The sequence below is a fragment of the Poecile atricapillus genome, chromosome 9, assembly GCF_030490865.1.
Source record: "Poecile atricapillus isolate bPoeAtr1 chromosome 9, bPoeAtr1.hap1, whole genome shotgun sequence".
Classification (NCBI taxonomy): Eukaryota; Metazoa; Chordata; class Aves; order Passeriformes; family Paridae; genus Poecile; species Poecile atricapillus.
In genome coordinates this window covers 5,031,257-5,058,544 of record NC_081257.1, presented here as the reverse complement: position 1 = coordinate 5,058,544, position 27,288 = coordinate 5,031,257, and the positions used below count along the sequence as shown (strand labels likewise).

The 27,288-nt window shown below is 47.7% G+C and overlaps 1 protein-coding gene across 1 annotated transcript in view; it reads left to right on the top strand.

Annotated features, from left to right (window-relative positions):
- Positions 1-1,720: 1,720 nt before the first annotated feature.
- Positions 1,721-27,288, top strand: part of LOC131582243 (uncharacterized) — a 211,431-nt gene continuing 185,863 nt past the window's right edge. The window contains exons 1-4 of the mRNA XM_058845199.1: positions 1,721-1,885; positions 8,869-8,967; positions 9,402-9,509; positions 9,793-9,864. Coding sequence (XP_058701182.1) covers positions 1,789-1,885; positions 8,869-8,967; positions 9,402-9,509; positions 9,793-9,864 — 376 coding nt within the window. The 5' untranslated portion in view covers positions 1,721-1,788. The remainder of the gene's footprint in view (positions 1,886-8,868; positions 8,968-9,401; positions 9,510-9,792; positions 9,865-27,288) is intronic.

The window sequence follows — 27,288 nt, the reverse complement described above, 5'->3', positions numbered from 1 at the left end:
TCATTCTGACCTTTCTACCTCTTCAATACAAAGTGGCAAATGAACCCCTGGCCATGCTCCTAGTTTCATGTTTCCAAGTGGTTTCTGATTTGCAATTGTCTTACGTCCTTGAAGTTCCTTACAAGATTTCACGTTTCCCATTAAAAGCCCAGCTGAACAAACATAAGATTGACAGACAATTAGTTATTGGCTAATGATTAGCTCCTAAATCCAGTAGCGCCTCCCTATTAAATTTAACAAGGATTAGGTTTTTTTATTAGATTTAACAAAAATTAATTTTAATTAACGCCTTAGCTTTTCTAGTATCTCACATTCTTCAAAGTACATGTTTCAGTGTGAATGGCAAAAAGAATTTGCTTGTCAATAGATGATTATGTCCCACTCCAGAATGAACAAAATCTGCCGTTACTTGGAAGAAAGTAGACATGGAGCAATGCAGTATTTGGGTTTTATCCAGTGATAAATGGGGCAAGAAGCTGTAACAGCTTAGCTGTTTGACAGAACACAAGTACTGATAGAGCCAATAGTGCACCCAGTTTGAAGGCATCTTCAGGACATTCCTTTATTGCTTAACAAGGAATGGGCAGCAAAATGCTGGCATTTCTCTGAACTGGAAGCCATGTTCCTCTCCTGTTTCTCCTTGAGCACACTGCTTTTTGCAGACTTCACTGGCCAGCCCATCAATCCTCTCTTGGCCAATAGCTAAATGGCACAACTACCAAAACACAGGTGCCAGCATCATCACCCCAGCGTTATTCCAGCACTGCTTTGCACAGGAACACAGAACGGCTTGGCTTGCAAGGGACATTTAAAGGCCATCTAGTCCAATGCCCTGCAGTGAGCAGGGACACCTTTAGATCAGGTTGCTGAGTGCATGACCTTGAATGTAAGCAGGGATGGATGCCCACCTCTCTGAGCAACCTGTGCCAGGCTTTTAAAACCCACAGTGTAAAAAATGGCTTTCTTATGCCTAGGCTGAATCTACCATCATTTAGATTAAAAACATTCCTCCTCAGTCTTGTCACAACAGGCCCTACTAAAAAATCTGTCCCGTCTTTTTTACAAGCTTTCTTAAGGTTCTGAAAGGTAGCAGTCAGGTCTCTGTGGAGCCTTCTCTCTTCCAGGCTGAACACCCCCAGCTATCCCAGCCTGTCTCCAAAGCAGAGGGGCTCCAGCCCTCAGAGCATTTTGTCCCTCCTCTGGATTAGCTCCAACATGACCATGTCCTTCCTGTGCTGGGTGCCCAGAGGTGGATGCAGTACTCCAGGAGGGCTCGCAGCAGAGCAGAAGGGTGATGGAATCTCCTCCTTCAAGCTGCTGGGCACCCTTCTGTGAAGGCACATGGCTGGCTCATGCCCAGCCTCTCATCTAGCAGCAGCCACAAGTCCTTCTCAGCAGGGCTGCTCTCCATCCCTTCATCCCCAGCCTGTGAGATCAGATGGGCTGGAACCCTGTCATAGCCCTTGGACAGAGCTGCTGAGCAGGATGAGCTGCCTACTGAAGGAGGCAGATCCTACTCCCCACACAATTCCACAGTGGCCATGAAGTCACAGCAGGCACTGGGGTCACAGCAGGCTGAGGTCACAACAGGCTCTGAGGTCACAGAGGTCCCAGAGCCCTGTTCTTGCACAACACCACAAGGACGGAGCAGTCAGTCCTTGACTACGACTGTTGCAGCCAGCAGCGGCGACGGCAGCAGCGGCAGCAGCAGTGGTGCTGACATTTGAACAGCGGTGTCAGGACAGTGGTGGCAGCAAGAGCTGCAGGACTGGCAGAGGGCAAGGCATCATGGCCCTTGCTCTGCGCTTCTTCCTCCTGCTCCTCCTGGCAGCGGCCCTGCCTGACAGGGCTGCCCAGGCTGCTCCACAGCGAGCATGGCGAGCAGGTGAGCAGGCGGCCTGGCTCCCCTTTCCCGGGACGGTGCTCCCTTCTCCCTCAGCAGTGTTTGGGATGGTTTTCCACAGGGCTTTATGGAAGGTTTCCTCTGTGGGAGGGAGAGAGTCCCCAGAGGCCCCGGGCTGGTCCTGTTGAGGCCTGACCAGTGATGTTGCACAGGGCCTGCAAAGAGGGGGGAGAGAGATCGGAGCCAGCCAGAGTTCCCTGGGCCCCTCTCCAGCTTTGGCCATGTCCATTGACACGTGGCTCCCATGGCCTTACCCAACCCACTTGCAGTGCCCAGTTCCCTAAGGCAGAAGGGGATCCCAGCACACCATGGAATGGTTCTGATCTCTGCTTCCTTCTAGATTGGGACCGTGACAAGGAGTATATAAAAAAGCTGGTAAATGGTGGTTGGGAGACCTTTCCAGATGCTGGAGGCAAGTTCTCAATGTCCCCTTCAGCACAGAATAATCAGTGTCAATGTGTAAAAGTGCAGCCATGTGCCATTTCCCGTAAGAGTTTGAAGGTTGATGGATTCTGGAAGCCATTCTATGCTCCCTTTGGGAGCCCTGAGTGATCCCACAGCATGGCTGTGGGTGGGAGGAAGGAGCATTTAGCTGTCTTATGAGTCTTCTTCCCATGTGCAATGCCAGTGCGTCCATGTGCTCTGTGCAGCCATGGAGAAGAGCAGAGAGGGAAGGGGCCAGGCCCGGAGCTGTGCCCCAGGGCTGTGCTTTGCATGGCTCCTTTGCCAGCTCCAGGGAGCCTGACGATCTCCGACAGAGTCATGGGAGCTGTTCTGTCCTACCTTTCCTTGCAGCCAAGCCTCTTGGTGAAGGTGATCTGGCTTCCCAACTCATGTCCAAGACTGAGCCTCTGGGAGATGGTGAGGGTAGGTCAAGGCCTTTCCCCCTGGGAATGCTGCCAGCTCAGAGCCCAAAAGTCATCCTGATATCAGAGATGACAGAAGCTTCTGTGGCTGCTGAGTTACAGGTGTGTCTGCAGGGGGAATTTTCCCAGCTCCTTTTCTGGATGCTGCACCCAAGCCCCGCTCCCATCGCAGGGGTGAGTAGTGTGTCCCTGCTGACCCCAGAGCCTGAGCAATGATTTTGTGGAATCCATTCCTGGGAAATTTTCCTCTAAGGTCCTCCAACAGGAAGGAACAAAGCTACTGGACACAAGAAACCCCGTGAACCGTCTAATACCATGCAGCAAATGCTGAAGGAAATGCAAGGAGGACAAGGTGGGTCCATGTCCCTCAGCCTCCTCCTGAGACTCAGCAGCCGGGGGCTTTCTCTGCACATCTGGACACGCCGTGCCTGGCACAGCAGGAAGGGATCCATGGCAGCCTCACTGCCTTGCTGCTGCTTTCATGGCCTGCAGGGCTGTCTCCCAGACTGGCCTGGCTGCAGCTTCTCCCCAGCCTTTGCAGGAAGGCATTTGGCATCAGCTGACAGGGAGCCCAAAGTGCACCACGGGCCATGCACACCCTGAGAACCCCTGCAATTTCCCACTCTCAGGGTTGACCAGAAATGACAGCTGTTTCGAGAAGGATGGGTCCTGACCAATCCCAAAAGTTGATATGATTTCATGATCCTTATCCATGACTTTGACAAGCATTCCCTCCTGAAGATGCCACCTCCTATCTCTGAGACGGTTCCATCTGATCCGTTTGTAAAACTTTCTTTTTCCAGAGATGAACCAAAAGGCTGTGCTGAAGGCAGTGTTTCCCAGAGGAAACAGTGGCTCATGGGCAGCCTCTGCTGCAGGAAGGGAGGCCATGCCAGGCACAGTCCCAGGAGGTAATTGCTGTGTCCCTGGGCCTGAGCCCTGCTGAGGCTTGAGCTGCCATCTCTGCTGCTTGGCAGTGCCTGCCCTTCAGGGATGTTGCACAGAGCATGGAAAAGGGGTTGAGAGTGACCAGGAGCCAGCCCAGACTTCCCCAGGCCCCTCTGCAGTACTGGCCATGTCCATTGACATGGGGCTCCCATGGCCTTACCGAAACCCTTGCAGTGACCTGTTCCCTAAGTCTGAAGTGGATACCAGCACACCATAGAAATGGTTCTGATCTGTGATTCCTTCTAGATTGGGATCGAGACATGGAGTACATGAAAATGCTGGTCAGTGGTGGTTTGAAGACTTTGCCAGATACTGGAGGCAAGTTTTCAGTGTCTCTCTCTGCATGGAATAATCAGTGTCAATGTGGCAAGAGCCATGTCCATTGACATCTGGCTCCCACAGCATTACCCAAACCCCTTGCAGTGCCCAGATCCCAAAGGCAGAAGTTGATCTCAGCACACATTGGAATGGTTCTGATCTGTGCTCCCTTCTAGATGAGGGTGCTGAGACAGCTTCTCCAGCAGCTGGGATGGAAGATGGTTTGGAACCATTAGGAGGTTCTGCAGGTAAGTTCTCAGCTTCTGCTCAGAGCATAATCATTGACAACCTGCCAAGAAACAAGTGACAGCTGCTTCTGTGGCTGTTGAGTTACAGGTGTGTCTGCAGAGAGGACTTTCCCAGTTCCTTTCCTGACGCCTGAACGCAAGCTCGGCTCCCATCGCAGGGGTGAGTAGTGTGTCCCTGCTGACCCCACAGGCTGAGCCCTGGTTTGTGGGACACGTTCATCTGAAATGGAAATACTTTCTGTTAAGGTCCTCCTAGAGGGAGGAACAAACCTACAGAAGATATCAAGTCCCTGGAGACATCGAAACACATGGATGAGATGCTGAGTGATCTGGACAGACACCGTGGTAGGTGCATTCCTCTCAGCAGCTGGGGCCTTTCTCTGCACATCTGGACACGCTGTGCCTGGCACAGAAAGAAGGGATCCATGTCAGCCTGGCTGCCCCACTGCTGCTTTCACGGCCTGCAGGGCTGTTTCCCCAGCCTGGCCTGGCTGCAGCTTCTCCCCAGCCTCTGCAGGAAGGCATTTGGCATCAGTGGACAGGGAGCCCAAACTGCACCTTGGCCGTGCACACCCTGAGATCCCCTGCAATTTTTCAGTCTCAGGGTAAATCAAGATGGGCAGCTTCAGGAGGAGGGAGAGTCTTGTGTCAGCCCAAAGAGCCTTGGACTTTTCCTGATCAAGCAATCATGACCAAGACATGGATATGTCTTGGACAAGTATTACTTCCTGAAGAAGCCACCTCCATGATGGCCAGTAGTTCCATCTGATTCAGCTGTGCCTCTTCCTTTCTCCAGAGATGTACCAAAAGCCTTTGCAGGAAGCAGAACTTCCTGGAGAATGGAAGGGCTTCATGCCAGGTGCCTCTACACAAAGGGAGGAGATACCTGACAGTGCTACAGAAGGTATATTGCTGTGCCAGGCTCAGCCAGGCTGAGCAATCCTGCTGGGGCCCCTCCATACGAGACACGTCCCGAAACACCCTGGGAGCGGCTGCATCGGGTGTCCATGGCGGGGAAAGGGCAGAGGAGGAGGCCAGGGCTCCAGTGTGTCCTGACAGGGCCTGGCTCTGTCCCCTTGGGCTGGGGGAGCTGTCACGGGAAAGGGAGGGTCAGTGGTGGCTGTGGCTGCTCAGGGATGGCTTTGGCCTGTGTCCCAGGAAGAAGCCACTGCCCAAGCAGCTGCGCTGTCCCCGGGCTCTGCTCCCGACCTTCTGGGCTCTGTTGGGGGGCACAGCCTGTGCCAAGGGATGGCAAGGTGCCCGCAGGCCCCAGCTCAGGGGCAAACAGAGAACGTCCTGGCCGTATGCAGCGTGCTGCCAGCTCAGCAGTGGAGCACAGCTTGGGCTCAACGCTGCCCATTGCCCCCACAGATGTTATCACAGAAACAGGAGTTGATATTAAGAATCCAGTGCGCCTATCAAGAATTGTTGGCCCGCGGGACGTGCGCAAATCCTGTGTGAGAGACACAGTAATGACAGTCTTCACTGTTCAGCTTGTACTTATATGCTGTTATTTTGGGATCCGGAAAGTGTACAAGATCAGGAGGTAATTTGTTGATTTTTCTCCGGAGTTGTCTTCAAACTCTGCCCACAGCACTGGTAGCCTGACGCATAGTCATGCTGCTGTGCACTTGTTTGCAGTCAATGGTAGTCCACAGAATTCTGCTGAGAGTTCTGCTGCTGCCCAGGCCTTTCATTGCCCTCCTAACTGCTGGGCCTTGTCCTGGGGAGCCGGCTCGGGCTGCAGCCAATGCTGGCTCCCACGGAGGCTGCCTGGCCAAGAGCAGCCCCAGGAGCAGCAGGCAGAGGCAAAGCAAGGTGGGCAGGAGGAAGAGCGGGAACGAGATTGCCCTTGAAAGGAAGAAGCGCTCTGAGACCTGCTCCAGGCCAGGGACCCTGCCCAGAGCCATGCCCTGCTCGCCGGGCTCTTGAGGGGCAGCTCTCCAGCTGGGCCAAGCTGTGCCAGCAGCTGCAGCCGTGCTGGGGAGCCTTGGCCACTCTGGGCCCTGCTGTGCAGGAGGGGCCCTGTGTGCCAGCGGCAGCTGGGGGCCTCAGCCACCTCTTCTCTCCACAGGAACAGCTCTTCCGCTCCAGCAGCCTGGCGAAGAATGTGCCACTCTCCCTCGTCCACCGGAAGCTTAGAGACTGTCTGGTTTTACTGTGCCCATACAGGGTCTCAGAAGCAGGAGTTGTCTTGCAAAGAAGAGCAGCAGCACTCCCTGCCTCCCCCACGGTCCCCCAGCCCGGCTGTGATCCCTATTTCCCCCGAGATCCCCCCACCTCCTCCCCTCCCGAGCCGGCCGCCCTGGTCCAGCTAGGACTGAAAGCAGGCCAGCCACAGCAGGCCTTGGGCCACCAACAGCGTGCTCTTGGCTACAAATAACACTTGTTGCCTATGGGTAACAACCCATACAGAGGCAGTTTTCTTACTGTTTTCCCTTCAATAGGAAGGGCTGAATATTCTTCCCATGCCCACCTCATCCTTTGCTCTTTTGATTTTTATGCTGCTGGCTGCTGGCTGAATCTCTTCAAAGAGCTTTATAACTTCGCATGTTTTCCCCACCTACTAGGCCATAAAAAAAAAAAATTAAAAAAAATTTCAATTTATATTTCATTTTTAGAGTGATTGGGCCACTCCAATTTGGAGCAACTCATTTTCCATTTCCCTTTTCCTTCCTATCTACAAAAAGTTCATCTGGACATGCAAATCAAGAGAATTACTGAGATTCACCTCAAAGCCCAGAGGAGAATCTGGCACAAAATATTCTCCCTGTGTACTGCCCAGCAAGAAACATTCAGAGGAAAATACAGTGGCAGCTGAGGCTCGTGTAGCTCCCAGAATCCTGAGCCTGCAGAGGAGCCAAACACAGCCTGGTAGTGGCTGAGGGGACTTCTCCTCACAGACTCCTCTGCATGTGTGTCCCTTCTGGAGGGGAAAGCTTTTAAAGCTTTGCCTTACCTTCCTCCTGTGCTAAAATGTAAGGCTTCTCCTTACATTTACAGAGAAAATACTGAGCTACAAACAATTCTCCATTCCTCACCAAAGCTACTCAGGTGCTCGACTTCAACAGCAAAACCAAATGTGGTCAGAAATTTCCCATCAAAGCCCATTTGTAGAGAAACCTCACCATATGTCAGCAAATAATTATTAGCACCGTTCACTCAAGAGATTGCTCCTTTTTTATCCCAGAGAGAATATTAGAACCATTTGTTCTTGACAGGACTCCTTGGACAGCCCCCAGAGCTGCCTCCTCACCACGCCTTGCCTGGGCTGTTCATGCAGCCTGGTAGCACCACCTGACTTTGCCACCCTGTTCAGACCTTGGGCATGGCTGGTGCCACGGTCCCCTCTGGTGCCACGGTCCTCTCCTGGATCGTGGCGTGTCCCTGCTGCTGGAGGAGCCCTGCTCGTGCTGCTGCCTGTGTTCAACCAGGCCGGGGTGCTACTTCCCAGCCAAAGAGAGACTAAAGTCACTGCTTTGGGCAGCTCATTGGAATGAGTTTAACGCTTCCTCATCTCTATCAAAGACCACTTAAAAGCCACAAAGCAACAGCATAAAGTCACCTCATCTACAGAGGTGAGGAGGCCTGAGTGAACAGAAGGTCAGCTTTCAAGCACACTGGGTTTTTAATTTAGTGGAATCATTCAGTCTTTCACAAGCCTTACTTGTCAAACTGGACTGTGTCATGCTCCTGTCTAGCTTGTGCTAGAGAGGAGGCAGGGAGAAATTAGTTAAGGAACCAGAAACACTGGGGGTGCTTAGGCTTGGCTAACAAAGGGAGCATGGTGGCACTGGCCTACTTTGCCTGACAACTTTTGCCTGATATAATGCATCCCTTTTCCTGCTGGATAGAAGTGGACAAGGCTCCACTGAGGGCACCATGGAAATGGTTCTGATCTGTGATAGCTTCTAGATTGGGATCATGAAATGGATTATCTAGAAGTGCTGGTAAATGATGGTTTGAAGACCTTGCCAGATGCTGGAGGTAAGTTCTCAATGTCCCTTTCATTGCAGAATAATCAGAGTCAATGTGGCAAGAGCTCACTCATGTGCCATTTCCCTTAAGAGTCTGAAGATTGATGGATCGTGGAAACCTTTCAATGCTCCCTTTTGGAGCCCTGAGTGATCCCACAGCATGGCTGTGCTTGGGAGGAAGGAGCTTTTAGCTGTCAATCTTCTTCCCATGTGCAATGCCAGTGTCTCCTTCAGTGTGCTCTGTGCAGCCATGGAGAAGAGCAGAGGGAAGGGGCCAGGCCTGGAGCTGTGCCCTAGGGCCGTGCCTTGCATGGCTCCTTTGCCAGCCTCAGGGAACCTGAGCTGCTTCTGCTGCTGCTGTCAAGCCCTGGCCCTGCCTGGTGTTCAGGTCAGAGCTGCTGGCAGCTCCAGGGTTTCCTTTCTGCCCTGACTGTCCATGCATGTGGCTCCTTCCATCCCAGTGTGGGGCCACTCCAGGCACGTGGTCCTCCTGCCCCTGCTCCTGAGGGGAAGGCAGAGATGACAGAATGCCTTGGACGGTAGCAGTCACCCTGATGCACTTCATGCTCCTCCAGACTGAAGGAGAAATGGAACTGCTTTCCATTCAGGTCCTCCTACATGGACGAACCAAAACATAGAAGACGAGAAATCCCTGGAGGCATCCCGACTTCTGGACAAGATGTTGAGTGATCTGGAGACACGCCGTGGTGGGTGTAATTCCCTCAGCAGCTGGGGCCTTTCTCTGCACATCTGGACACGCTGTCCCCGGCACAGCAGGAAGGGATCCATGGCAGCCTGGCTGCCCTACTGCTGCTTTCACGGCCTGCAGGGCTGTCTCCCAGACTGGCCTGGCTGCAGCTTCTCCCCAGCCTCTGCAGGAAGGCATCTGGCATCAGCTGAAAGGGAGCCCAAACAGCAGCACGGTTCATGCACACCCTGAGATCCCCTGCAATTTCCCAGTCTCAGGGTAGTTTAGGTGTAGGTGCTGTTTGGAGGAGGAAAGGTCCTAGCTAATCCCAAACGTTGATATGATTTCCTAATCTTTATCCATGGTTTTGACCATTATTGTCGCATGATGATGCCACCTCCCTGGAAGGGGAACGGTTCTGTCTTATCCATCTGTGCCTCTTCCTTTCTCCAGAGATGAAGAAAATGGCTTTGCTGAAGGCAGTGTTTCCCGAAGGAAACAGTGGCACGTGGGCAGCCTCTGCAGAAGGAAGGGAGGCCATGCCAGGCACAGTCCCAGGAGGTAATTGCTGTGTCACTGGGCCTGAGCCCTGCTGAGGCTTGAGCTGCCATCTCTGCTGCTTGGCAGTGCCTGCCCTTCAAGGATGTTGCACAGAGCATGGAAAGGGTGTTGAGAGTGACCAGGAGCCAGCCCAGAGCTCCCCAGGTCCCTCTGCAGCTTTGGTCATGTCCACTGACATCTGGCTCCCACAGCATCACCCAAACCCCTTGCAGTGCCCAGATCCCAAAAGCAGAAGTTGATCTCGGCACACACTGGAATGGTTCTGATCTGTGCTCCCTTCTAGATGAGGGTGCTGAGACAGCTTCTCCAGCAGCTGGGATGGAAGATGGTTTGGAACCATTAGGAGGTTCTGCAGGTAAGTTTTCAACTTCTGCTCAGAGCATAATCATTGACAACCTGCCAAGAAACAAGTGACAGCTGCTTCTGTGGCTGTTGAGTTACAGGTGTGTCTGCAGAGAGGACTTTTCCAGCTACTTTCCTGACTCCTGAACGCAAGCTCGGCTCCCATCGCACGGGTGAGTAGTGTGTCCCTGCTGACCCCACAGGCTGAGCCCTGGTTTGTGGGACACGTTCATCTGAAATGGAAATACTTTCTGTTAAGGTCCTCCTAGAGGGAGGAACAAACCTACAGAAGATATCAAGTCCCTGGAGACATCGAAACACATGGATGTGATGCTGAGTGATCTGGACAGACGCCGTGGTGGGTGCATTTCTCTCAGCAGCTGGGGCCTTTCTCTGCACATCTGGACACGCTGTGCCTGGCACAGAGAGAAGGGATCCATGGCAGCCTGGCTGCCCCACTGCTGCTTTCACGGCCTGCAGGGCTGTTTCCCCAGCCTGGCCTGGCTGCAGCTTCTCCCCAGCCTCTGCAGGAAGGCATTTGGCATCAGTGGACAGGGAGCCCAAACTGCACCTTGGCCATGCACACTCTGAGATCCCCTGCAATTTCTCAGTCTCAGGGTAAATCAAGATGGGCAGCTTCAGGAGGAGGGAGAGTCTTGTGTCAGCACAAAGAGCCTTGGACTTTCCCTGATCAAGCAATCATGACCAAGACATGGATATGTCTTGGACAAGTATTACTTCCTGAAGAAGCCACCTCCATGATGGCCAGTAGTTCCATCTGATTCAGCTGTGCCTCTTCCTTTCTCCAGAGATGGACCAAAAGTCTTTGCAGAAGGCAGAAATTCCTGGAGAATGCCAGGGCTTCATGCCAGTTGCCTCTACACAAAGGGAGGAGATACCAGACAGTGCTACAGAAGGTATACTGCTGTGCCAGGCTCAGACAGGCTGAGTAGTCCTGCTGGGGCCCCTCCATACAAGACACGTCCCGAAACACCCTGGGAGCGGCTGCATCGGGTGTCCATGGCGGGGAAAGGGCAGAGGAGGAGGCCAGGGCTCCAGTGTGTCCTGACAGGGCCTGGCTCTGTCCCCTTGGGCTGGGGGAGCTGTCACAGGGAAGGGACGGTCAGGGGTGGCTGTGGCTGCTCAGGGATGGCTTTGGCCCATGTCCCTGGAAGGAACCACGGCCTGTTTGCTCTGAGGGAGCAAATTGGTGGCAGCACAGTGGCAGTGCCACACAGGGACAACTCGTGTGTCCCCTCCTGGCTCCTTTTGCTGGCCCTGCTGGAGCTGGCCCTCAGCAGTCCCCAGCTCATCCTTTCCTGGGGATGAAGGGGTGGAAGTGCCCAAAACCAGAGCCCCAAGGCAGTGCCCGTTCTGTCACCCCATACCCAGCCAGCAGCTGCCTTTCCCACCTGCCTTCTCCGCCCTTCTGTGCATGGTTCCAATCATGCTAACCCCTCCTACACCAGAGGGATTCGGTTTTGCCAAGGGGATGGGATGTGGCAGCCAGTGTTTCTGCAGCTTTTCTTCCCTGAATGAATGCCTGGAAATTCAGGCAGCAGCTTGGTGATAGCTGTGCATATCCCTCCTCCATCTGCCTGCCCTGACTCTCCACAGTCCTCCCAGTAGCAGACTCTCTTACAGCACAAGCTTTGTAGGTGATCAACAGATTACCTATCTTGCCTTATGCTTCCCTCCTCCCAAAAAAGACTGATTTCACACACAAACATCACTTTCGAGAAAAAAATTTACTTATCTACCCCTTTCAAAAACAAGCTGGAGTCCCCATGGGAGGCTGTGATCCTCAGAAAGCTGGGCTCCCAGTCCAGAGCCACTGATTTGCGGTTACAACAAGAACCAACACCAGGCAAGGTTCCCAGATCATACCCAGCTCTCAGCCACACTGTAAATACCCTCGTGCTCCTCAGGACACTGCCAGGAGCAGAGGCACCCAGGGGTAGCCTGTCAAGCAGCATTTAAAACTGCATGGACTCTGAGGAGGCTGAGACTGAGCTAATCAGTGTCACTGATGTGAGGAAATACACTACAGGCAACTCCTGCACTTCCACTGACACAAGGCAGTTACTCAGCAGCCCTGCAAATATTTGCTCTGTTTGGCACTCCTGCTGAATCACTGCCTGTGTTTGCTGTGCTGTTCCCTTCCCTTCCTTCTCCTGGCTGTCCTTTCAACTTTGTCAGTGTCGCATCTGCCTGCTTAGCAGCATGATTAAAGTCCAGACTGATATTTGCCTCTCTCATGCCTGGCTGGGGGTATCCCTCTTTGTGGTACTCAGCATGTTGCCCTGGATTTGCCTTGGGAATCTGAACCTCAGCTACTCAGAACTGCAGCCCCTGAGAAAACCTAAGGAAAACTTAGCAGTCACATCCTAAGGAAAGTGAAAAAGCCAGGGAAAAAAAGCTAGAAAAGGATGTCCTGCTGTAGAAGTAAAACTCAGGTTAAATGGATCTGGTTTTACAGATTTGTGTCCTGACATAATCCCAGACTGAAATTCAAAGACTGATCGAGGTTGTGGGGGAGACAAGGTGGGCAGGAGGAGAAGGTGCTCAGTGTATCCGCTTCAGTCCTTCATTAGAGGAAAGAGATACCCAGGTATACCTCGTTCCACCTTCCCTATAGCAGAGGATCTTTAAGACCACCTGAAGATCTGAAGATTAACATCCCTTCCAACCCAAACCACTCTCCAATTCCCAATTCCAGATGTGAAACCTGATGTGTGCTCAAGTCTAGCAGCCTGAAAGATGTAAAATGCATCAAGAGACTGGCTCTAGCTCAGAGACCATTCATGGTCTCTGAGAAAAGAATTTTTATGTGTTTTCATAGCTTTTCAAAATACCCATCCGAAAATCTGGCAAATTCTGATAAAAATGAATAGGTATGTGTGGCCTTAAGGGATCACAAAGTTAAAGCTCAGCTCAGAGACTGAAAACATAAAGCATGGACTGAAGCTAGACCATTATTGCAGGTATCTGTATCCCAGGATCTGCCTGTGTTCTGTGCACCATTGCACATAGGAACACACTTTAGAAAAAAAGAAATGGCCGGGCAATAAATGCCCAATGTAATCTCCGAGCATTAGGAAGTCACTTCTGTGGAGCAAACAACTTCAGCCTTTCACAGCATCGTTCTAAAACCACTTGAAAAATAATGTGTAGACGCTGGGACTGACTGTGGGTTGCAATCCCTCCTTGTTCCAGGAGAAAAACCTTCCCTGAAGGCTGCCTGAGCTTGGAGTGCTAATTGCCACCACAGCACCTATCACCCCTTTTGGGAACAGAGGTGTCAAGTGCTGTGGATCAGATTTCAGTGGAAAGACCCCAAACCCTTCACTAAATCTCCAGAATGAAAATCAGGCCCTGTGCTTTGTTTTGTGCAGAGCCTCTGCTCACAGCAGAACGTTTCAGGGAGGCTTTATGGTGTCCCATTAATCTTAACACTGAAAAATCTGGTACTCCCTGCACATCTGCTCTGCTTTTCCTCTCTGCACTTGACCCCATCACACGTCCTTGGCGTGAGTTCACACAACGTCAGAGTATCTGGGGCTCCACAGGGTGAGGTCAGCCGACTTTAAAGCGCCTTTGGCAGGTTTAAGCCAAGCTAAGCGCCTTTGACAGGTTTAAGCCAAGCTCTGAGTACAGAATTTTCACTCTCCTGGAGCTGGCAGGTGTGAAGGGCACTGCTTGGCACAAAACTACACGAGGCAGAAATAGGAGCAACCAGAGCAAAGCCAATGCTTATGAGAATCGCAGAAGAGGAGGTTTCGCTCCCCATTTCTGTGCCAGCAAACAGGCAAGGGTGGCACTTCCAACCAGTGTACATCTGTCATGTGGAGCATCACTCTGCTGTCACCCACGAGCCACCGTCACTATCTGAATGACATTGATAAATTAAATTTCAAAGTACACTTTAACATACAAGTAAGAAATAAAATTAAACCATTAACTTTGGCTTCTTGTTGAACAGGTAGTTCTCTTTGTTGCAAAGTATTTTTTCCTCAGATTTCTAAATCAACCAAACCAAAAAAAAAAAAAAAACAAAACAACAACAAACAAACCAAAAACGGAAAATATTCCAAATGTTATAAGCAATAGTTGGGAGACAAGCTGGTCCTTGGAGTCTGAAATGTCTGTGTGTCCATTAATGAATGTACATTGTCCTGTTTAACTCCTAATGCTGCCCACATTCCCCAGGAACAATTCCTTCAGCAGGGAAAAAAAAGAGTAAGAAAACCAAAATAAGAATGTTCTCCGTTTATTTTGTCAGTAAAACTGTGTCTGCACTTCTGGAGCCCTGGCAGGGATATTGCTGGGTAAATGCACGGACTTTGAACAAAAGACCTTTCAGCAGAGCCAGGGGTTGGGGGTCTCTCACAAAAGCTGTGATTAATCTCTCCACAGCAGAATTATGCACCAGGTTTATTCCTGTGCTGCCAACCTTGCACTTTGCTGCCTTCTTCCCTCTCCCCCTGTTCCCCGCCTGCTTTTCTCTCTTTCCTTTGCGGCTTTGTGTTCAACATCATTTACAGTTTCTAAAGAATGTTTCAAATGCTCTTAAAAAATAGGAAATTTGAAAATTAGATAAGTATAAAGCTTTTGAGCTAAACACTATGCAGGATACCAATGATCCAAGCTTTGATTTCGTATCAAAACCCCATCATTAAAGATATGAGACCCTTAGAGGTCAGACCTGTACTGTTTGTAAAATTGAGGAACTGTCAATCCATAAGCCTTGGCACTTGCTTTCAAGTACGAAAAACCATTTTAGACTGCAGTTCTCCAGCCTTACCAAGAAAGGCCCTGCTTCTGGCAAGCAGCAATATTTTGCATTCAAGAACTATTTGCTCCTAGTTAGGGTGCACCTTGCTTACAATCCAAATTACCTATCAAGTGGTGTCAATTTTAGAACAGAAAATTATTCATTCTGGAAAAGCAGCCTTCATTCCTTCCCATTCCAAGCAGAGGGAGCTTGCCTATAGCAGGTTCCCAGGGACCAGCTAAATAAATGGAGCTGCTCCCTGAGCGAGCAAAAATCACCAGCAAGTAATTGATGCTTTACTACCTCATGTTCTCAAGCCAAACCTTTAATTCTATTAATCCACATTTATCTGTCATTACATCCGGGAAATAAACAGCAAATAACCCTGAAACAGAGTCATTACCCCACGGGCAGAGCCTACACAACACCCTGAGCCTTCCAGTTTGTCTGGGCAGCGCCTGCAAGGCAGAGCTGAATTCCGCCCATCTCTAAAGGCTGTGGAGAGCAGAGCGGGGAGAAGGAGCAGCTCTGCTCTTCTACCGTCAGAAAGGAGCTGTCAAAGCATCGCTTCCTTTCCTCCCTCCTCCCTCGCCAGCCTCTTTCTGCCCGGGGACAGCAGCTCAGATCAAAGCGGGTGGGTGAGGGCTGCAGCTGCACACACCAAAGGCGGCGAGCGCGGATGGGCAGCGGCAGGCAGGCAGGCTAGCTCAGCACCACGGCACCACGCCGGGACAGGGACACACCTCGGGACAGGGACACACCTCGGGAGCAGCCTGAGCCCAGATCCGCCTCTCAGCCGATGCTCTGCGACACGCTAGAGCTGTCAGCACCAAGGCTGGAGGCCAGGAATGAGAAGGGGGCTCTTTGGGTGGGCCCCAGAGAGCAGCACCGCCACCAAATGTCACAACGACAGAAAACAGGGAACGAGGCTGTGTGAGGGCTCTTATCCTGGGAAGGATTAGGGGGAGGTTACAACTTCTCAGCAAATCAGGGAGAGCCAGGGGAGGTGCAGAAGGTGGGGTTTACAATGCTCTAACAAATGGCGAAACACAGGGAGGGGACACAGACTGACAAGCAGACAAACAATCCACTGGGGCGTCGTGGTTTAGGGGAATTCCAAAGGGGAGGGCCAAGCCGGGGGTCGGCACAAGGGGGGATTGACAGGGAACCCGCTGGAACAAGGGACAGGAATCGGGGTGGATTGGCACTCAAGGGGAAAGGCATAACGCAGGATTGACAGCCCGGGGGGGAGGCACAGGGAACATTTCAGGGTGAAGAGGCAGGGCAGGGACAGGGATTGGCAGGCGACTGAGGAGCTACAACTTGGGCCGAAGCAGCTGAGCTGGGGGGTGGCGGAACATACCAAGGGAAGGGAACACAGTATTCACAGCAGGAAGAGCACAGATGGCCACAACACTCATCTCTGGGTTCCTCCAGTTCGTGGGGCACAGAAATCCCTACCTCTTCCAGCCCTAATCCTGCCAGGGAGGCTCCTGCATGGAGAACAGCACCAGCCAGGTGTGCGTGTCACCTGTGCTCCAGGGGTGTCCTTGTCCTTGAGTCTCCTGAGGGAGCCTGCAGAAAGGCTCCAAATAACATTGAAATGGCTAGTTTTAATGGAGTTCTGTGTTGAAACAGCTCACAATGAGCAAGATGAATGTGAGCTGGGAGAGCTGCTGAAGTACATAAAGAAAACCAGGCACTGTGTTGTTTTTAAAGGCAGGTTTATGAACCATCCATCAACTCAACATGCAGACACCTGAGTTCTCTTGCAGGGGTTTATTATTTTTGGTGAAGGAAAGCAAACCAATGCTTTTGGAGTTTGGTTTGCATTTTAACCAAGCTTAGAATGAAGCAACTTTTTCAGTGACAGAAGTCTTCCCAGCACCCTGGGGACATATGCTGCCATGCCAAGCTTTACAAAAATGCTTTCTTTTTTCCATTGCTTTGGAAGTGAAACTGTAAACCTGTGATCTGGCCCAGAATATAATATATCAAGTGTGAGGTCTGGGGTGAGGGCTATAAAACAGGTGTAAAAAAGCTTATGTGGCTTAGATTGTGTATCCGTAAATTTAAAGGGCTTCCCATCCCTCCTTGATTAAACAAATTCATCTGCACACATTGGTAATGTAGTTAGTGGATGAGGTGCATTGTAAAATCACTCTAGATTTTATATTTTAGAAGATTAATTTGTCTTTTAAAAGCTGCACCCTGTCTGATGTTAAACCCCAGGATACATCAGCTTGTTTGTCTCTTGTTAAAGCCTGCAGAAGAGACCATTGGTCAGAGATGAGTCTGAACCCATCTCTGCAAGTAAAAACAGTGAAGTTCCAACTCAGTCATTTGATTCGTGTCTCCACTAAAAGTGCATTTGAACCACAAAGCTTGGATTCAGATCAGAATATCCACTGAGGGGGAGATGGAAACCTAACTTTGGCTTTATCCTAATTTCAACCACAATTGGTAGTCTGGAAACATGTTTTGTTTGGAGAAATCTGCTTTATATCACATGCTACGAAGAGCTACAATCCTGTGATTATGATTTGACTTTTAGGTGAAGTACTACTGGAAATAAAGATTTTAAAATTGCTCAGTTAGTCCAGATACAAAAAACCAGGATCAGCTGTGAAGAATCACAGAATGATCTTAGGACACTGAATGATGGGATGGTGGCAGGAACCACATATATGAAATCAGATTCATTTTGGGGGCTAAAAACCAAAATTAACCCCAAGCAATGCTTTCAGCTCCAGTGAAGCAAATACAGTAATGAACTTAGAGATTATTACAGCTGCTGAAGAGTTATATCCTTGAGCTTTATAACTCCAAGACTGCATCTGCAGTTATTAAGCTGCAGGGAGGAAAGCAAATAAAATATTAAAATGTGTTACAAAGGGAACAGAGAACAATACAAAGAAAATAATTATGCACCTTCACAGAACATGTGTATCAGAGCAAGGAAATTCATGATGGTTTCACTGAAACGAATTAAAGTGAAAGTGAAAAGAATAGGCAAGGAGACTAGCTCCATTTCTAATGCCTTTATTGAGGTCAGCTGTAGGTGGGGGAGCTTGACCACTGCTATTCACAATGAATGACCCAGAGGAGGCATTCAGCTTTGCCACATGGCAGAGCTAGGGCTTCCATCCTCATGAGAGTCCCTAGGAAGACACTGGCTCGTTGTAAATCTTGGGTAGTCATGGATAGCAAGTGTTGTTTTAGCTATGGCAACGAGGTGCAGAACATCAGTCAGCTGCGCAACGTTCTCCCTTGCTCCTCAATGTAGTTTGGAGTCCGGTTTGTGCTTTGGCTCGCTGATTCTAGGGGTCTTCAGCTGTTAATCCCACTTCTCCTGGGTGTTACCCCCCACGGGAGTTCGGCTCATCTACACACTGGGTGCTGTCATCAGTTGCCATTGGGGGTACTGGCTGCAGCAGAGGCAATAGACAAGGCCAGGTGGCATTAAAAAAGCTGTTACAACAACATTGATATTTACCAAACATGACACAGCATGAGGTATTTTAACAAAGAAGGCACCTTATGGTGACAACATTCTACTGTTTAAACTGTAAACATCTTTGTATACTGGTCAGGAGGTCACATTTTATTCCTCACAATATCCCTCCTCTATCTTTTTGATCGGGCCTTGGGCCCGCATCAGTTCGGCTCCTCTGGCTCCTGGAAATACAATTTTCTCAACTTCCAGTATTGATCATATACCATTTGGGCAGTTTGATGTTTTTGATTTCGATTTTCTACTCTCTTCATTTTGATTTGCTCTTGATCCCTTACCCCTGGGATTTGGAGGCTTGCTTGGACTGTAGATGTTACTGTTCATATTAGGCATGGGAATAGATATGGTAGGAACAGAAAACTTACGAATGTGCTAGCTATGATAAACACTGCTTTCTTCCACCATCCTCCTTCAAATGACCAAAAGTCATCCCACCAATTGGAATTTATCAGGGGAGTCCAATCTTGGGTACCCACGTATGCAATTTTACGTATTTCTTTAGAGGTATTTTTGATTACTTCAGCTTTGTCGTTGATCTCCAAGCAGCACTCCAATCAATTAAACTTCCCACAAACTCCCCCTTCATCAGCTAATAAATAATCTACTGCGAGCCAGATTTGGTAAACTACAGCTCGAGTCTGGGCTAACTGATTGCTAATGTGGTCTAGAGCAAGGGCTGTTTTGTTAGAGACAACCTCAAGTACTGCTTTGAGTCGAATTATTCTGTTCAACATGTAAATTGGAGTACAATAACTCCAAGATCCATCTTGGGCCCAAGTGGCTGGCCCATATGATCTGATTATTTTTTCTGGGGTCCAGATTTTTCCTTTCCATTCCTGAGCACTCCCCATGTCAATTATATGTCATTTCTTTTGGTTAGCTCTTTTTAGGTCATCATAGAGTGGGACTCCTAGACTTGATCCCGACTCCTTTGGGAGGAGGAAGAAAGCAGGTTTGATAATTCATACAGTGCAACTCCCTCCCCAGTCCCCAGGGAGATGAGTGTTTGCTGTATTCCCACAGATCAAAAATAGGTGTTCAGGAGCTTTCTGGAAATCATCTTGTACCTCGATAGGGCATTCCCAATATTTGGATATCTCTCTAACTCCCCAAAAGGGGTTTATCCCTTTCTCAGCACATTCGTATAGCCTATATTCTTCATGGTAAATACACTTTTTCCCCTTTTCCCATGGACCAATATTGATTGGGTCCTCGAGGAACCCAATGACTATTTACCTCCTTTACTATCAAGTACCTTTTGCAAGCCATTTTTCCTACTTGGGTTTTATACCTCTTCCCTGCTCTTTTTATACATTCTTCACCAATCACGATTTCAAACCCCACTGCTCTCTTCTCCTCTCTCCTATAGCTTGGGGTTTTTGTTCCATTAATTTCCATCTCAAAATTTCAAATGGTCCCAAACTGATTCCTTCCCATGGCCAAATTTCAGACATTTGGGTATTCTCACAAACTCAGCAGTTTGTAAGATTCAGTTCTTTACTGATCTTTCCTATTAAGTTTATGAACAGATTCTTTCCTAGAGGTTCATCTAAGGTTCCCTTTTTCCCTATTAGTGACTTTTCCTTTACCATGTCAACCAATCCCTCACATTCGAAACAGAACCAAGCTTCTTCTACAGGGCATTCCCCAAGCAGGCGCTGCCTAAATGAGGCAGCATTTCTCGTAACCCAATCTGTTTTCCCATTCTCTTGGAAGGTGCCCAATTGGGAATGATCAAAACAAGTGGGGTTAATGTTTGTATGGACCCTCATTAGGGACCCGAGGTTCTCTCCATCATAAAGAGGGTGATAGCACTTTGTACATCCAGCTCCTGTACCCTCTACAATGTTATTCATGAGTAGGACTAGTATCAGTCCTCCCAAGAGTCTGGTATGAGCCATTCGTGGTGTGGCAGGCTTCATGGCTCACCTGCTCTTTGGCCTCACCTGGTCTTGCCTCTTGGGTCTGGGAGTTTTCCTGGAAAAGATGGTAGAGCCCTCTCTTTGTTCCCACTTTCTATTAATTTAATAGCCCTTAGGGAATATTCTGCAGGAGATGTCGGTCTTCAATACCTTTCCTTTAACTTCCAATCTTATAATTTGGTTCCATAACAGTTAACAATAACCCTCAATATAACCGTCCCTACAATAACAGTTGACAATAAGCATTGGTATAACCGTTCCTACAATGACAGTTAAAAATAACCGTTGATATAACAGTTCTTATAATGACTGTTGGCAATAACCATCGATAGAACCGTTGTCCTAGAGTGACTTTACCTTTAGGATAGCTTTGAGAGCTAAAGAAGTTAAAGCTGCTGAAAGCTGCTGAGAGTTTTTTCTTCTGACCAATTATTGGTCATTTCTGAGAATTGGCAGCAGTTTTAACCATCAAGAAGTGAGATCAACTTGTGAGCACCACCTTAAGATGTAAAGCCAGAGTTCTCTTGTTTTCTTTAGTTTCCAGCTTCTGAGGAAATAACAAAGCTCTGTCTCAACCTCTCTCCCCACCCCCAGCCCCCCGCTCCAGGCCAGACAAAGCCGCAAAAAGCAAGGAAGAGAAAGGGAGCCAGCCAGCCTGACTTGGTTTGCAGTTTCTGCTGCTGAACTGAAACCTGACACCATGAACATCTGCAACTTTCCAAGACTTTAACTCTTTTACTACCTCGATGAAATTTACAGATTACTCCTTTTCCCAGAAAAAGAAAAAAGAAAGAACTATAATCAACATGAAAAAGACATCATAAAACCATCAAAGACAATGAAAAAAAGAGTTAAGTTTTAGATAAAGAAGAGAATAAAGAGATGCTTTAATTAAGCTGAAATATTTTTCTGTTAAAGCTATAGAAATGGACAATAGTGTTCTGAAAAAAACCCTTTAATTCATGACAGAGTATATTGAAAAGAATGGAGTGTTCAAAGTGTGAATTTTGAGCAAAAAGTGGAGTAGTTGTGATAGAGTGAAGTGCTGGAACAGAAGGGAAGAAGTAATAGTTGAAGATTTGAGGCTGTTTGAAGCAAAGAAAAAACTTGTTTCCAGAGAAGCTCACAGAGACAAATAAAGAGGACTTCTTCCTTTAAATAACTCATCCTTAAAAATGACCTCCCTAGACTCATTAGACCCATAACACACCTCAGAGTGATGTGAAATAAGAAAACTGATGGCAGATTTCCAGGCAGCTGGCATCAGAGAAATAGAAAGCTATAACAGAAAAAGTTTTCTTGTGAGAAACTCCATAAATTAGCAGAAAAAGACTTCTGTTTCTCTACAAAGACTGATGAAAAGACTAGCAAAAACTGAGACTGTTTTAAACACCAAAATTCCAAAGTTTTTTGTCTCTATGTTGTCATGTAAACAAAAGAATAGTTATGTAGTGAGAGAGAAAGGAGTTTTCTGGATGTTTTATTCTGATTTTCTTATTCTTGTAGTTTTCTTAATAAACTTTCTTTATTCCTTTTAAGTTTTAAGCCTGTTTTGCTCTTCTTCTAATCCATATCTGACAGCAAAAAATAAGTAAGTTTTCTAGTGATTTTTTAGTTACTGCTTTAAAACCACAACAACAGTTCTGCAGTCTATGGTATTTTTCAACTAGTCTTTGACTGTTTCCTAAAGGTCACTTTGAGATCTGCAGGATTTTGAATCGCAACCCACTCAGAAGAATTGGTGGGTGTCGCTGCTGGATCCAGTTTATCATCGGGAAGTGGTACAGGTCCTTTAATCCTGGTGATACGAGTCCAGCCCTTTTCCTGGGTCCGTACTGTGATGTGGGTGGTAAGCAACACCTGGAAGGGACCTTCGAATTTTGGAGTTAGTGGGATGCCATACCACGACTTAACCAATCCCCAATCCCCAGGGTTAATCTGATGGGCATTGGTGTCAAGGGGAGAGGTTTGGGAAAGGAATCCCTTTTTCCTGAGATTTTCTAATGTCCTTCCAATAATTCCTAAGTATTTACTTCGTGTTATTGCCTCTCCTTCTGAGTAATCTCCTGCACTGTATGGTGTTATCAGGAAAGGGAGCCTGAACATCATCTCACATGGGGAGACCCCAAGGTCTGATCGAAGCCTCGCCCTAACTTTTAAGAGGGCAAGGGGTAGACACTTGAGCCAGTTCATTTGGGTTTCAGCCATTAATTTGGTCAACACATTCTTTAGGGTTTTGTTCATCTTCTCCACCCTCCCTGAGCTCTGGGGGTGCCATGGAGTGTGTAATCTCCATGTCATTCCCGGAGCTCTGATTGTTGCTTGTAACATTGGGGCAATAAAATGTGGCCCTCTGTCTGCATCGAGGTTATTAACTAGCCCATATCTGGGAATGATATGCTCTAATATTATTTTGGCAACCACTTCTGCTGTTTCTTTCTTAGTTGGGAAGGCTTCTACCCAGTGAGTAAGATGATCAACTATTACTAATAGGTGTTTGTAACCTTGTATAGGAGGCATCTCTGTGAAGTATGCTTGTGTGTTTTGGAAAGGTCTAAAGGTTAGTTCTTTCCCTCCAGGCTCAGTTTTCCTCATTACCTTCTGGTTCACCTTTTGACAGATTATACACCCTTTGGTTATAGCTTTTGCTAAATCATATATCCCAATACACAGACTTTCCCTTAAGAAGTGGTCACATAAACCTTGGGTTCCCCAATGAGTCAATACATATGTCTTGGTTAGTATCTTTCAGGCTAAAGCATTGTTTAAAAATTTGTGGCCATCAGATGTAAACCACTTCTCTTGTTCCCCTTGATGTAGTCTCAATTCTTTTATTGCTTTTAGTTCTTTTTGACTGAATATTGGTTCTTCCCCCTTCTCTGTCCCAGGTGGTGTGTTATTTAATTTGAGAATTCTTATTGGCTCCTCCAGATCCAAGGCTGTTCCTTTGGCTATCCAGTCGGCTAATTGATTTCCCCTCTCTTCCAAGGTACTCCCTTTCTGATGTCCCCTGATGTGTACTACCGCTATTTGTACGGTAGTTTAGTAGTCTAGGTTTAGTAGACTAGGTAGTACGGTAGTCTAGGTTTAGGCAGAGATTCCAATACAGATCTTATTCATTCTTCATGTACCAAATTCTTCTCTTTTGAATTCAAATATCCCTGCTCTTCCCATATTTTCCCAAAAGTGTGGACTATTCCAAACACGTATCATGAATCGGTGTAAATAGTCCCTCTATCTCCTTCTAACAAATCCAATCCTCTTTTTAGGGCATATATTTCACAGCACTGGGCTGACCAGTTGAGAGGTAATTTCCCTTTCTCTAGAATTTCCATGTTTTCTCTTTCTGTCCTTACAATTACTGCATATCCCAAGTTTCTTTTGCCCTCCACTACTCTTGAGGACCCATCAACAAATAATATCTTTCCACAGGGCAGAGGTACGTCTTCTAGATCTTCCCTTACTTTAGTCTGTAGATTTACAAATTCTAGACAATCATGTTCTAGCTCAGGTAAGGGTTCCCCCGCTAGAAATTGTGCTGGATTTAAGCTTTATGAGGTGGCCAATTCTAAACTATTTGTATTCATCAAGATAATTTCATATTTCAATCTCCTGGAATCCTTTAGCCAATGTTGGGCCCTCTGACTCAGGACAGTTTTAAGATCATGTGAGTGTGAATTTTAAACTTTCCTTGCAAAGTCAATTTTTGGGTTTCTTCTATCAGAATAGCTGCCGCCTCTATTGCTTTTAGGCAGGTTGGCCACCCTCGAGCTACTGGATCTAATAGTTTTGACAGGTAAGCTACTGGCTTTTGGCACCCTCCCCACTCTTGAGTCAATACTCCGTAAGTGGCTCCTTCCTCTGCATTTATAAACAGATAAAATCCTTTCTTAAGGTCAGGTGGGCTTAAAATTGGTGCTGAAGATAACTTCTCTTTTAGATCACTCAGTTGCTTCTCATCTTCAACTGTCCATTCTATGGGTTCAGGATCCACTAGCTTATTATGGAGAAAGCTCACACTCTGGGTGTACTGGTCCAGCCACAATTTACAATACCCGAAAAGACCTAAGAGTTTCCTTACATCTCTTTTGGTTTTGGGTGGTATAGATAAGATGCCAGATACTCTTTCAGAGCTCAGCTTTTTGTATCCTTCCCCAATTATGTGCCCTAGGTAAGTGATTTTGTTTTCTACAAATTGCAGTTTGTCCTGGGACACTTTCATGCCTTTGGTCCCAAGGAAATTGAGAAGCTGGATCCTGGTCTCCCTTACCCCGCTTTTCTCTTTTCCAGATATTAGCAAATCATCCACATATTGTAGGATTTGTAATTAATTTTCAAGAATGAATTGTTCTAATAGTTCTTCCAATGCCCGCCCAAAGAGATCTGGGGATTCCGTAAACCCCTGGGGTAGGCGTGTCCATCTCAATTGTTGCTTTCTCCTTTTATCGGGGTAATCCCATTCAAATGCAAACCAATTTAAGTAATCCTCAGCTAATGGGCCTGCCCAAAATGCATCCTTCAGATCAATGACTGTAAACCATGCATGCTCCCTCGGGATTTGACTTAGGAGAGTATAAGGATTGGATACTACAGGGTGCCTAGTAATAGCTCTTTTGTTTACTTCTCTCAGGTCCTGGACCAGCCTGTATTTGCCTTCTGCCTTTTTAACTGCTAGTATGGGGGTGTTGTGAGGTGACATGCATGGTTCCAGGATACCTTCTGCTAGTAGACGTTCAATCACCAGGGCTATTCCCTTCCTGGCTTCTAGGGATATTGGGTATTGCCTGACCCAAATGGGAAGGGGTTTTTCTTGCATTTTTATTTTAATTGGTGGGATATCTAGATAGCCATAGTTTCCTTCTCCTGTCCATTCTTCTAGATTTATCTCTTCTATGTCTTTGGTAGTCAGCCTCATGATTGGATCCACCATTCTATTTGGAATAATTCCCACCCCTAGCTGGACTTGTAAGTCCCTTCCTAATAAATTGCATTCTAAAACTGGTAAATATACAAAGTCTGTAAAACACTGTCTGGAGATCCCTTTTACTTTGACATTTTCTACTACTGAAGCTTTAAATGGTCTTCCCTCTGCCCCAGTATATCACAGACCCATTTCCCAATAATAACTCCCTTTGGGAATCTGTTTATACTTGTTCAATCGGCTCCTGTGTCAACAGGAGAATTAAAGGAGAATTCAAATTCTTCACATTGGGAACCCACTTTAGAGTTTACCAGGGGCTCTTCTTGGTGGCTGATTGGGTCCCCTAAAGTATAAAGCCCCTGACACCCCTAATCGTCACTATCATCCCCTCTCAGGACCCTTTCTAGAGTATCTTGCTCTCAAGCTATGGCTTCATTGAGTGAGAGCTTCCAACAATCCTTTTTCAGGTTTTCTCACAATAATAGCATCTCCTGTTCTCTCCAGGCTTCCTGGTTTTAACCCAAGGTGGCACAGGTTTACTTTTATCCTCCCCAGGTGGGGGCCTCAGTTCATCTCCACTTGGCTGGTTTTTGCCTGCTCCTATGCTCTCCCTAGCCACGGCTACCATAACTCTTGCCTTTGTTTTAGCTTTTTCTTTTTCCCTTCTCAGATACACTTTCAAAGCCTCCTTCAACAATTCATTCATTCCTTTTTCCTACCGATCTTCTGTTTTTTCTAGTTTCCTCTTTATATAAGGCCACAATCTTGTAACAAATTGTACCTTCAAAAGGACTTGACCTTCAAGACTCTCAGGTCAATGTTTGAATACAATTGGAAATTCCTTCTTAATCTATTTAGCCAGGCTGCTGGGGTTTCATCCTTTACTTGCGTGCCATCGAAGGCTAGCTTCATATGGCTACCTTGAGGGAGGGATTCTCTTATCCCTTTTATCATCAGAGATTGGTAATCCTCCATATTCCTCCTCCCTTCCTCTTGATTTGGATTCCACCCAGGGTCAACTAGTGGCAACTTTTGGTCACCTGGAGGTCCCAATCTATTTTATCTTTTCCATACTCTTATCCCTGCCATCCAAATCATCCTGACTTCTTCTAGATTAAATAAGATATTTAGGATGGAATTTAACTCACCCCACGTATAGATGTAGGGACTTAAGAATTGATCTACCTGATTGGATATACCTATGGGGTCTTCTACAAGATTCCCCAACTCTTTTTTAAAACCCCGGACTTCAGAGGCCGTCAGTGGGGCCTTCACAAAACCAATTCCTCCAGCCACTTCACCCATCAGAACCTCCCTCAAGGGAAAGAGTCTCTCTACCTTACATGCCTTAGATCTAGTATTACAGTAGGGCCCTTCTGTAAGGTTTATCTTTTGATCAAGAGTGGGAGATAAAGGGGTTTGATGGATGCTAGAGGAGGGGCCAGGGTTAGACATGGATGAACCCAACTCCCAGCTGGGAGGAGGCAAAGGAACAGTAGTGGGTGAAGGAGAAGGGACCGAGTTAGTCAGAGAGGTCACAGGGGGTGGAGCTGAGGAGAATGGCAATGGGGTTAGGTGGAGGATCTGGGTAAATTGAGAGAGAGGTGGTAGTTGGAGGTGGTAAGGAGATTACAGCTGTTGGAGAAGGGATGGGTAAGGGTTTTGGAGGGGAAAGAACTGGGGTCTCAACAGAAGATATGATGGGGGTGTTCACGGAAAGGTAAAGCTGAGGGATCTAGGGGAAAGGCCTGGGGTGCTGCTGGGTAAACAGGAGAAGGGGTTGGTAAGTAATGAAGGGGGTCCCAGTTGCTATTAACTCTTTTCTCTTGTTTCTTTTCCCTTTTATTCTCTTCTTTTTGTTCTCATAATTTACAAATTCTTACAGTCTCACCACCCTTTGTCGTGTCCCTCTGCCAACAAGCTGTGTAGGATAGTTGTTCTAAATCAATGTCCTCTTGAGCCTTCAAATGCTGATTTAGTTGGGAGCACATCCATGGGTCCTTGGTTCCACACCATGGCCACTCCCCTTGTAGTTTTAACTTGGGCCAGACTTCCATGCAATAGTATATCGTTCTGATTTTGTCTAGACTCTTCGTGGCCTCTTGTGCCTCCCATCAATCTAACATTTGCCCCAGGGGGCTACTAGGGGGAATATTCTTTTTCTCTTACGCCTTCCTTTGGAGCTTATTTCCTTACTTACACACTTTCCCATCCCCCACTTCCTTAATCAGACCTTCACTAAAACTCTGAGGTGCCCCCACCCAAACAAAAAGTTAAAGATGGGCAACACAACTTATAAGTAACTT